Here is a 12,153-nt window from a genome sequence, read left to right as displayed (position 1 = left end):
TCGGTAGCCTATTCCACATATCCACAACTCTATTACCAAACCAGTGCTTGCCTATATCCTTTCTGAATCGGAATTTATCTAATTTAAAGCCATTTGTTCTAGTTATTTCGTTATTACTGAGCTTCAGAACATCTTCCATTTTACCCTTGTTAATCCCGCTTACCCACTTGAACACCTCTATCATATCTCCCCTAACTCTACGCCTCTCTAATGAATGCAAGCCTAAGCTTTTCAGTCTTTCTTCATATGGAACGTTTCTAATATTATGGATCATTTTTGTCATTCTTCTTTGTACTCTCTCCAAAGAATCTATGTCCATTCTATAATAAGGACACCAGAATTGAACCGCATAATCCATGTGTGGCCTCACTAATGCTAGGTAAAGTTTCAAGATAACGTCAGCAGTTCTGTTACTCACACTCCTAGATATGAACCCAAGAATCCTGTTTGCCTTGTTGCGAACGCTAATACATTGTTTTCTAGGTTTCAAGTCGTTGCCAACAAATACACCTAGATCTTTTTCACAATCTGAATGTTCTATTTCCGTGTTACCTAGTTTATACTTAACGTTTGTATTCGTCTTCCCTATCTGTAGTACCTTGCATTTATCAGCATTAAAATTCATTTGCCAGTCTACTGACCACTCATGTAAGGTATCTAGATCTCTTTGAAGGTGTTCAAAGTCACTGTCTGAATTTATCACTCTCCCCATTTTGGTATCATCTGCAAATTTACTAATCCTACTAGTTATACCTAAATCAAGATCATTAATGAATATAACAAACAGCAGAGGGCCTAATACAGATCCCTGGGGAACTCCGCTTTTGACCACACCCCAGTCTGACTTAAATCCATTTATGCTGACTCTTTGTTTCCTACCAGTTAACCATGACCTAATCCATTTTAATAATGATCCACCTATTCCATGTGCTTCTACCTTCCTTATCAATCTCTCATGAGGGACTCTGTCGAATGCTTTACTGAAATCTAAGTAAATTATATCATATGATTTATCATTATCTACCGCTTCATATACTTCTGAGAAAAAGCTAAGCAAATTTGTGAGACAAGAACGTCCCTGGGTGAACCCGTGCTGAGAAGAATGAATTAAGTTGAATGTTTCAAGGTGGCTTCTGATTTTCGTAGCAATAATTGACTCTAGCAACTTGCCTATGATTGACGTGAGACTAATGGGACGGTAATTTGATGCAATTGATTTATCACCTTTTTTGAAAATCGGAACTACATTTGCAAGTTTCCAAGCTTCTGGCACTAGGCCCGATTCTAATGACTTATTAAATAAAACTGCTAATGGATTACTCAACTCATCTCTACATTCTTTTAATATTCTAGCATATACCTCGTCTGGACCAGGCGATTTATGAGGCTTCAGTTTGTTAATTACTTTAAGCACATCGTTACTAGTAATATTGATATTCATCAACATATTTTCTATACTGTCGTTATATACCTTATGAACTTCTGGAAACTGTGCTAGGTTTTCATTTGTGAATACGGAGCGAAAATGACTATTTAACGTACTACACATTTCTAACTCATCATCAGTCATTTCTCCTGTCGTAGTTTTAAGGGGACCTATTGTATCTCTAACCTTTGATTTATACAGTTGATAAAAAGCTTTGGGGTTATTTTTCGATTCATTTGCTACCTTGATTTCATAATTTCTCTTTGCTTTCCTAATTTCTGTTTTTACCTGTCTTGTTAGGTTCTGATAGTAACCAAGTAAGTGATTTTCGCCTTTCTTAACTTTTCTATATACTCCTTTCTTTTTCCCTAGAAGATCTAAGAGTCTATTATTCATCCATTTTGGTTGGTTCCGTATCGATCTGAATTTTCTTTTAGGGATGTGTTTATTTTGAGCATTATGGATTGTCGCAATAAATTGTTCATAAGTAGCTGCTAAATTAAATTCGGGGTTCTCCCGTCCTAAGTTGACAGTTTCCGGAGGTGTGGGGGGGATTAATCTTTTGACCATAGGGTCATCCCTTAGGTCTCTCCTTAAGCTACCGTAATTAGCCTTCCTAAAATCCGGGATCAAGGCCGAATTTTCCTTCTTCCTGCCATTCCATATTATGTTAAAATATATGGATTTATGATCACTGTTTCCTAGTTCGTCTCCAATCCCAACATCTTTTACTAGATTTTCATTATTACTGAGAACTAAATCGAGGATATTATTTCCTCTAGTGGGCGAGTTTATGAATTGATATAAAAAACTATCTTGTACTACTTCTAGAAAATCTTCAGATTCATTATCGCTAAGTTGATTTTTCCAATCTAAGCCTGAAAAGTTGAAATCGCCTAGAATACATACATTGTTTCTATCAGATGCCTTCTTTATTTCCTCCCATAGCAATTTACCATCGTTCCTACTCAAATTAGGTGATCTATATATAACACCAATGACTATGGACTCATTGCCCTCACCAATCTCTACCCAAATACTTTCATTGTCGCTATTTGTTTTAATGTTTGATTTGTTGCAGCTTTTTAATGACACCCTGATATACACTGCCACACCGCCCCCTCTCCTTCCTACTCTGTCAAATTTAAATAGGTTATATCCTGGAATATGAAATTCTGCTAAAAAATGTTTGCTGTTTGAATTTATCCATGTTTCCGTTATTGCAATTATATCTATGTTCTCTTTACTAACAATGGCTCTGAGCCGGTCCATTTTCTTACACAAGCTTCTACTATTAGTATAATAAACACTCAATATATTTCTTCCGTTTCTATCTGCTTTACATTTATTACTTTGATGTTTGTTATTATGACTAACTATATTTTCAGCATTATCTACTTCTGTTTCACTGTTGTTTTTTTCACATGGTATTTTCCTCTCTTTACCATTGATGGGATTTGGACATATTAAAACCCCACCTTTACTACCCTGTCAACTATCTTCGCTAGCACCGCCATCCCCTTCCTACTTAAATGCACCCCATCCCTTGCATACATACTATCATTACCATAGTACAGGCTCCAATTATCAATGAATGGCGTCGACAGCTCTTTACACTGTTCTTCCAACCAGCAATTGAAACCGATTGCACGGGACATCCATTCACGACTGGCACCACGTCTAGGTAGGATAGAGCAAGCAATAGGAGTTCCACCCTTCACCCTAATCTTATCTAGAGCTTCCCTATACAGCTTACGCAGTTCGACACTGGTAAGCTTACCTACGTCATTGCCTCCTGCACTGAGTAAGACTATGGGGTTGTCTCCACAGTCATCAATGACGTTCTCCACTCTCTCCAGTACTCTACCTATCCCTGCCCCGGGGAGACACTCGAGCTTCCTAACTTTAGTGCAGAGATTGTTACCTAAATACTTCACCATCGAGTCTCCCATGACAGAAACACATTTGACCTTACCTGAGTGTGGTGATTTCTTACCTGCGCTACTCCCTCTCTCCACACTAACAGAGGGAGTAGCACTCGTGGTGTTACTAGCACCTTCCTCACACTCGTCACTTAAGGTGCTATACCTGTTGTTTAGGTCTACAGCTGAGTGCCTTTTTAGAGTGCATTTTGTAGCACTAGCAGCAACTACCTTCCATGAATCCACTTCAACTTCACCGTCCTTCACGACACTGGCAAGGGCTTTCTTCTCCTCTAAAACTAGCTTCAAGGCTAAGTTTTCGCCCTTGAGACTCTGGACCTCCTTCTCAACCTTCTCCAGTCGGTCTTGCAAGGCAAGACAAAGCTGGAGAACGTGAGAGGTGGTCGAGTACTCGTCAGCAGCTGCCATGTCACTATATCACTCACTAACACTGACAGGAACACAGGTCCGCACAGGCTGAGGGTCAGAGGATAAGATAAATCTTGATAAAATCACACGGGAAAAGGGAAACAACGGAGCACCTTAGCTTTCGTCTTTATTCAAGACATCTTCAGAGGCAACTGAGACATCAATCCTCCCACAACGTGTCCTGAAGATGTCTGACCGCCCCTTTGATGAGTTCCAAGAAATCATCCTTAAGAAACATTTTGAAATAAAGAAAATTGAAGTGGATGAAGCCTTCCGTATTGTAAGACAAAAAAAGCGTGCTTTTAATATGACCATACCGAGTTATTGGAAAAAGTTCATGTTGGACTACTGTTTTGATAACCTGAGACGTGAGCGTTCTGATCTTCAAGCTAAGATAGACCACAAATTGGCACTCCTTATTAGAAATAGTGATTGGACTAAGGATGCCAATAACAACTGTGTAGTGAATCTCTCCTCTAAACAACTAGACAATGATACCTTGTGTGCCCTCGGCTATGGTTTAAGTTTTGATGGTTCTAACAAGGGAGTCGACAGTGTTGACATAGCCAGAGCATTTTGCAATTTGGAGAAATTCAGTAATTTGACAAGTGAAGAAGTGAACATGTGTAAAGGTGTTGTGTATGCATCTATGTCCAAGCCTTGCATTCCAAACTGTCCAGAAAGATTCACCAAAGCAATCCAAGCCCTTAAGAAAAATAAGGATCTACATGTCACTAAAGCAGATAAAGCCAACACAGTAGTGATTTTAAACAAAGATGACTATATCTCTAAAATGAATGACCTCTTATGTGATACTACAACATATTCTAAACTCATAAATAATCCTCTCAACACTGTCAACACCCAGTTCAACAAAAAACTGAAGTCCCTATTGAGAGGCAAAGCTACTCTCATTAAATATCTTACTTCAACGTCCCCTCCACTGCCATACATGTACGGTGTAATCAAGACCCACAAGCCCAATAACCCAGCAAGACCCATCATTAGCTCAGTTGGGTCAATCCCTTATAAACTATCTAAATGGTTAGTTTATTTACTAAATCCCCTAGTTGGCAACATTTCTAACTCCAATATCAAGAATAATATGGATCTGGTTGATAAACTCAATAACTTACACATTAATTATGACTTTAAACTGGTGAGCCTTGATGTAACATCACTCTTTACAAAGGTCCCAGTTGATGATTTACTAGAGTTCCTCATAGATTCCCTGGATGATATTTCACTCCCAGTCTCGAAAGACGACTTCATCGAACTCATCAAACTATGTATTAAGGATTGCAAATTCGAATTCAATGGAGAATATTATGCTCAAAAATTTGGTATGGCAATGGGTAATCCACTCTCACCTGTATTAAGCAACCTATATATGGAATTCCTTGAAAAGAAACTATTAAGTAATATTTTACCACCCTCAGCAGTCTGGTTTAGATATGTTGATGATGTATTATGTCTCTGGCCATGTAATGAGGACCTAAAAGCTTTCCTGCCACAACTTAACAACTTAGCCCCCTCGATCAAATTCACTGTGGAATTAGAGCAAGACTGTAAATTGCCATTCCTAGACTGTCTGATACACAGAATAGGTAACACTTTTAAGTTCAGTATCTATAGAAAACCAACTAATATGTGTTCATACATTCATTATTATTCTGCCCACCATAATAAAGTCAAACAGTCAGTATTTTCAACAATGTTTTTACGTGCCTTGAGAATTTGCAGTCCGGAATTCATCGATGAGGAATACAAATATATATATAATATTGGCTCAAACCTTAAATACCCTAGATCTTAATATTACCATTTCACAAAAATTTCTCACACATTCCTTCACAACTAAAAACGTGGAACGTGAATGTGGCATTTAAAAACTCATGCACTGTTAAACAAATGTTAATCAAGAACTCCCCCAACAACATAATTGGTTGCATTTATAAAGTTCCTTGCAAGGAATGTAATATGTTTTACTTAGGCCAGACAGGTAAAGATCTTGCAACTAGAATTAAACAACACCAATACAGTGTTAGGACAGGCCAGGAATCCAATGCTCTGTTTGTTCATTTGAGGGATAACAACCATTGCATTGACTGTGATAATGCCTCCTCAATATTACCATGTAATTCAATTTATAGTAGGAACATCATAGAATCTAGTCTTATTAAACATACCGAAGCATTCAACATGAATTTGAGTAACGGCATGTACAAGCTGGACAATTTTGTAATTAAGAAGATTTGTGACCAGGTGAGAAGGCCGGGTCACCTGACCATCTGACCTGACCACCAACCGTTGTGTGCCATTTAAAGATTAGTAGGGTCATTACCTAATACCTGACCATTGTGGACCTGGTCTCACCCTCCTCTGTATATATGCACCTTGATTTGTATTTCTCTCTCTAGTCTGTACTCACCCCTGAAGATGTGAATTAATAGTGTGGTGTGAACCTGACCGAATCTTCTTGATAAGTTAAGTTAGGTATGGTTAAGATAGGTGAGTTTAGGTTAGGTTGGGCTAAAACTATGAGGCTCACAGTTCGTTTGTCCTGTTTTGGTCTTGTCCAGAAGAGACTGTAACCCACTTTCCCCTTCAGTGATGGAGACGTGCGCTGCCAAATACCGAGCAGCAGTGGGTTGCCTTGTAGCAATACCGTGGGCCATAGGATACATGATAACCCCTGGTATAGCCTATCTGGTGCGTCCTTGGAGGTGGCTCCAGTTTGCCTACGCCTTGCCTTCCCTCTACTGCATCATCTACTTCTGGTGAGTCTACTGCCAGCATCATTTACTTGTATGGAATGGGATGCTGTCCTGCGAAGGGTATTTTCTTAATATACGTCTCCACACACAGTAGAGAAAGGTCAGGGTAATGACGAGTAAAAAAACAAGCAGGTCCTGGGCAGTAGAATTGGTTACTCAGGACAAGGGGTAAAACAGGACCAGGGAAGTGTAAGTTTAAATGTACAGTATACTATACAAACAGTAGGAGCGTTAGAAATAAAATAGACTTGCTGAGAGCGGTTGTATGTAGGATAGAACTACCCTTAACAACCAATTACTAAATGAGCTGTACATCCCTGCTGGACGTACTGTAAATGAGAATGTATTCTTGATATGTTTATATATTTTATAATTTTATATTTTTCAGACTAGAATTACATTGTTTTGTTTTTGTGTGTGAATTGTTATAATATTAAATTCGGTAACACTGTAATAACATTAACAATGAGACGTTGGTTCAAGTACGATGTTTGAGTCAGTCTGCTCAGTCAGCAACCCATAAAAGCCGAGGGTTTTAGAGCCGACTTTGAGTTCGGACATAAGCTCGGGTAACCTCCGGACCTTTCCACTGGCCTGTGTTGTCAGTTGACTCTTGCCTACTAACTGGGTGATGTACTTTTGGTATTCATTGTTGAGGCTGGCTGGCTGAATTAGTGTCTTATATATTTGGTGTTTTATGTATTTTTGTTCTTTAATCGTGTATTGATTTAGTTGTCAGTGATATTGGCAACCTTAAAGTAATCTAGTACGTTCATGGGATTAACTTCATGTCTTTGTTACTAGTGGTAAGCATATGTAAATATAGTTATACTTTTTATTTAAGTTTCTTTACTCCAATCATCAAGTATTCAATCCATACATTATAGCGTAGTTGGAGTTGTTCTCGATACAAATTTCAGAACCATATATTGTAATTCTCTTTAAATACCTTCACTTTTTGTTTGTTACGAGCCCTTACCCCTTTGACACGTAACAGTATTGAAAATGTAGACGTCATAGCAATCACCGAAACTTGGATGAATCTGGCGAGCAAGAACTTTTTATCAGAGTACCATATTGAAGGGTACAACCTTTTTTCACAAGGGCAGGGAAGGAAGGAAGGGGGCAGAGGTCGCACTCTTCGTCAGGGATACATTAAAATGTTGTATTAATAATACAATAAAGGGTGAAATAGGAATTGAGTATGTATGGGTAGAAATTGTAGAAGGAAGAAAAAACTCATTATGGGAGTGATTTACAGGCCCGCAAGTCTAGGGAAAGAAGCAGCTCAGCCCATATGGCAAGAAATGAGAAGGGCAGCAAGAAACAACAACCAGGACAGGAGCTGCCATGCATAGGACACTGCCTTATGACGGGAACATTGAGGACACCTGCTGTCCCCTAGGGACTTGATCTCACTCTCCTCTACTGTATATATTAGCCTTGTCAAGTATTTCTCCTTAGTCTGTACTCACCCCTGAAGATGTGAATTACACGAAAGCACTTGGGAACCTCGTGTTTTCTTGTTTCCTTGTGGTTATCAGCACATACTTCGATCACGCGCATCTACAGTGATTTACTTGCATATATATATATATATATATATATATATATATATATATATATATATATATATATATATATATATATATATATATATATATATATATATTCTAGCAGAATCGGCTCATCCGCTAGGCAATGGTAGGACGCCACCCTCCGGGAGGCTCCACATTGTCTCACTGTTCAGTCCCCAAAACTTCTTCTTCCATCAATAGTTCATTAACGGTGTATGTAAGTTACACCATGTTTTTCACTGCAATGGTACAGCAAAGTATATTTTTTAGCATAAACTGTTATTATTTTATTGTCTAATCATCATTACCTACAGTATTACACCACCCATCAACACCTCATATAACACCATCCATCATCACTACATATAACAACATCCATCATCACTACATCTAACACAATCCATCATCACTACATATAACACCATTCATCATCACTACATATAGCACCACCATCACTACTACCACCATCATCACTACCACCACTACTACCACCATCATCATTGCCACCACCATCATTACCACTAATGTCAACCAGTCTCTACCACCACCACTATCACCACAAACATGCCGCTATCACCTTCACCACCACTATGACTGTCACTACCACCGTCCCCACCACCACTACATATAACACCACCCATCATCACTAAATATAACACCACCCATCATCATTACATATAACAACATCCATCATCACTACAGGTCGGTAAAGTAGTTTCCGAGATTCTCGTGCGAACACACAAACACACAGACATACTCCTTTGTTATATATATATATATATATATATATATATATATATATATATATATATATATATATATATATATATATATGCAAGTAAATCACTGTGGGTGCGCTTGATACAGGTATATGTTGATAACCACAAGGAAAGAAGAAAACACGAAATTCCCAAGCGCTTTCGTTTAATTCACATCTTCAGGGGTGAGTACAGATTAAGGAGAAGTACAAAACAAGGTATATATATATATTCAGAGGAGGGTGAGATCAAGTCCACAATGGTCAGGTATTAGGTAATGACCCTACTAATCTTCAAAAAGCACAGCAGCAGTCGGTAGTCAGGTCAGAGGGTAAGCTGACCCATCCTTCTCACCTGGTTACAAATCTTCTTAACATAAGAAGAACATAAGAAAATAAGGAGTCTGCAATAGGCCGGTTGGCCTGTGCATGGCAGCTCCTGTCGAGAGTTACTACCACTCTCTCTCATCCATGAATCTATCTAGCCTCCTTTTGAAACTTTCCAGAGTTCCCGCACTTACTACAAAGTTGCTAAGCTTGTTCCACTCGTCCCTCCTAACCCTAAACTTATCTAACTTGAATCCGTTGCTCCGAGTCCTATCCTGCTCGGATATTATAAGAACTTTATCTATATCCCCTTTATTGATTCCTTTCACCCACTTAAATACTTCTATCATATCTCCCGCACTCTTCGTCTTTCTAGGGAATGCAAGTTAAGTTTCTTTAACCTATCTTGATATGGAAGGTTTCTAAGTCCCGGAATCATTTTTGTCATTCTTCGCTGCACCGACTCTAGTGAATTTATATCCATTCTATAATAGGGGCACAAGAACTGAACCGCATAATCGAGGTGCGGCCTGACTAGCGCAAGATATAGTTGCAATAAGACCTCTGCACTCTTGTTACTTACACTTCTAGATATAAAACCCAATACTCTGTTTGCCTTATTTCGAACATTAACGCACTGTTTTCTTGGCCGTAGGTCCGGGCTTACAAGTACCCCTAGGTCTCTTTCACAAGTCGACTTCTCTAGGTTGATGTTGTTAAGGCTGTATACATTATAAGTATTTGTTCTTCCAATATTAAGTACGCTGCACTTGCTGGTGTTGAATTTCATTTGCCATTTTTCAGACCACCCCTGCAGTTTATTTAGATCTTCCTGTAATGCATTTGCATCCAGCCCTGAATTAATTTGCCGCCCTATTTTGGTGTCATCCGCAAACTTGCTTATGTCACTGCTTATCTCAGTATCTAGATCGTCTTTCGAGACGGGCAGTGAAATATCATCCAGGGAATCTATGAGGAACTCTAGTAAATCATCAACTGGGACCTGTGTAAAGAGTGATGTTACATCAAAGCTGACCAGTTATTGAGTTTATCAACCAGATCCATATTATTCTTGATATTGGAGTTAGAAATGTTGCCAACTAAGGGATTTAGTAAAGAAACTAACCATTTAGATAGTTTATAAGGGATTGACCCAACTGAGCTAATGATGGGTCTTGCTGGGTTATTGGGCTTGTGGGTCTTGATTACACCGTACATGTATGGCAGTGGAGGGGACGTTGAAGTAAGATGTTTAATGAGAGTAGCTTTGCCTCTCAATAGGGACTTCAGTTTTTTGTTGAACTGGGTGTTGACAGTGTTGAGAGGATTATTTATGAGTTTAGAATATGTTGTAGTATCACATAAGAGGTCATTCATTTTAGAGATATAGTCATCTTTGTTTAAAATCACTTACACTTACACATTAATTATGATTTTAAACTGGTCAGCTTTGATGTAACATCACTCTTTACACAGGTCCCAGTTGATGATTTACTGGAGTTCCTCATAGATTCCCTGGATGATATTTCACAGCCCGTCTCGAAAGACGACTTCATCGAACTCATCAAACTATGTATTAAGGATTGCAAATTCGAATTCAATGGAGAAGATTATGCTCAAAAATTTGGTATGGCAATGGGTAATACACTCTCACCTGTATTAAGCAACCTATATATGGAATTCTTTGAAAAGAAACTATTAAGTAATATTTTACCACCCTCAGCAGTCTGGTTTAGATATGTTGATGATGTATTATGTCTCTGGCCATGTAATGAGGACCTAAAAGCTTTCCTGCCACAACTTAACAACTTAGCCCCCTCGATCAAATTCACTGTGGAATTAGAGCAAGACTGTAAATTGCCATTCCTAGACTGTCTGATACATAGAATAGGTAACACTTTTAAGTTCAATATCTATAGAAAACCAACTAATATGTGTTCATACATTCATTATTATTCTGCCCACCATAATAAAGTCAAAGAGTCAGTATTTTCAACAATGTTTTTACATGCCTTGAGAATTTGCAATCCGGAATTCATCGATGAGGAATACAAATATATATATATAATATTGGCTCAAACCTTAAATACCCTAGATCTTTCATAGACAAATGCCTAAACATTACTAAGAAAACTTTTTATAGAACTGATCCCAAGCCCACCCATGACCATAAGAATATCTTAATCTTACCATTTCACAAAAATTTCTCACACATTCCTTCACAACTAAAAACCTGGAACGTCAATGTGGCATTTAAAAACTCATGCACTGTTAAACAAATGTTAATCAAGAACTCCCCCAACAACACAATTGGTTGCATTTATATAGTTCCTTGCAAGGAATGTAATTTGTTTTACTTAGGCCAGACAGGTAAAGATCTTGCAACTAGAATTAAACAACACAAATACAGTGTTAGGACAGGCCAGGAATCCAATGCTCTGTTTGTTCATTTGAGGGATAACAAGCATTGCATTGACTGGGATAATGCCTCCTCAATATTACCATGTAATTCAATTGATAGTAGGAACATCATAGAATCTAGTCTTATTAAACATACCGAAGCATTCAACATGAATTTGAGTAACGGCATGTACAAGCTGGACATTTTGTAATTAAGAAGATTTGTAACCAGGTGAGAAGGCCGGGTCACCTGACCATCTGACCTGACCACCAACCGCTGTGTGCTATTTAAAGATTAGTAGGGTCATTACCTAATACCTGACCATTGCGGACCTGGTCTCACCCTCCTCTGTATATATACACCTTGATTTGTATTTCTCTCTCTAGTCTGTACTCACCCCTGAAGATGTGAATTACACGCAAGCGCTTGGGAACTTCGCGTTTTCTTCTTTCCTTGTGGTTATCAGCATATACCTAGATCACGCGCACCTACAGTGATTTACTTGCATATATATATATATATATATATATATATATA

At 38.3% G+C, this 12,153-nt stretch overlaps 1 protein-coding gene across 1 annotated transcript in view; it reads left to right on the top strand.

Moving 5' to 3' along the window:
• Positions 1–7,972, top strand: part of LOC121856872 (organic cation transporter-like protein) — a 52,546-nt gene extending 44,574 nt beyond the window's left edge. The window contains exons 7-8 of the mRNA XM_042352646.1: positions 6,389–6,557; positions 7,816–7,972. Coding sequence (XP_042208580.1) covers positions 6,389–6,557; positions 7,816–7,912 — 266 coding nt within the window. The 3' untranslated portion in view covers positions 7,913–7,972. The remainder of the gene's footprint in view (positions 1–6,388; positions 6,558–7,815) is intronic.
• The last annotated feature ends 4,181 nt before the right edge of the window (positions 7,973–12,153 follow it).

Source organism: Homarus americanus, unplaced genomic scaffold (genome assembly GCF_018991925.1).
Source record: "Homarus americanus isolate GMGI-L3 unplaced genomic scaffold, GMGI_Hamer_2.0 scaffold34533, whole genome shotgun sequence".
Classification (NCBI taxonomy): domain Eukaryota; kingdom Metazoa; phylum Arthropoda; class Malacostraca; order Decapoda; family Nephropidae; genus Homarus; species Homarus americanus.
The sequence above is the reverse complement of the archived record's forward strand: the minus strand, read 5'-3'. Positions and strand labels throughout refer to the sequence as shown.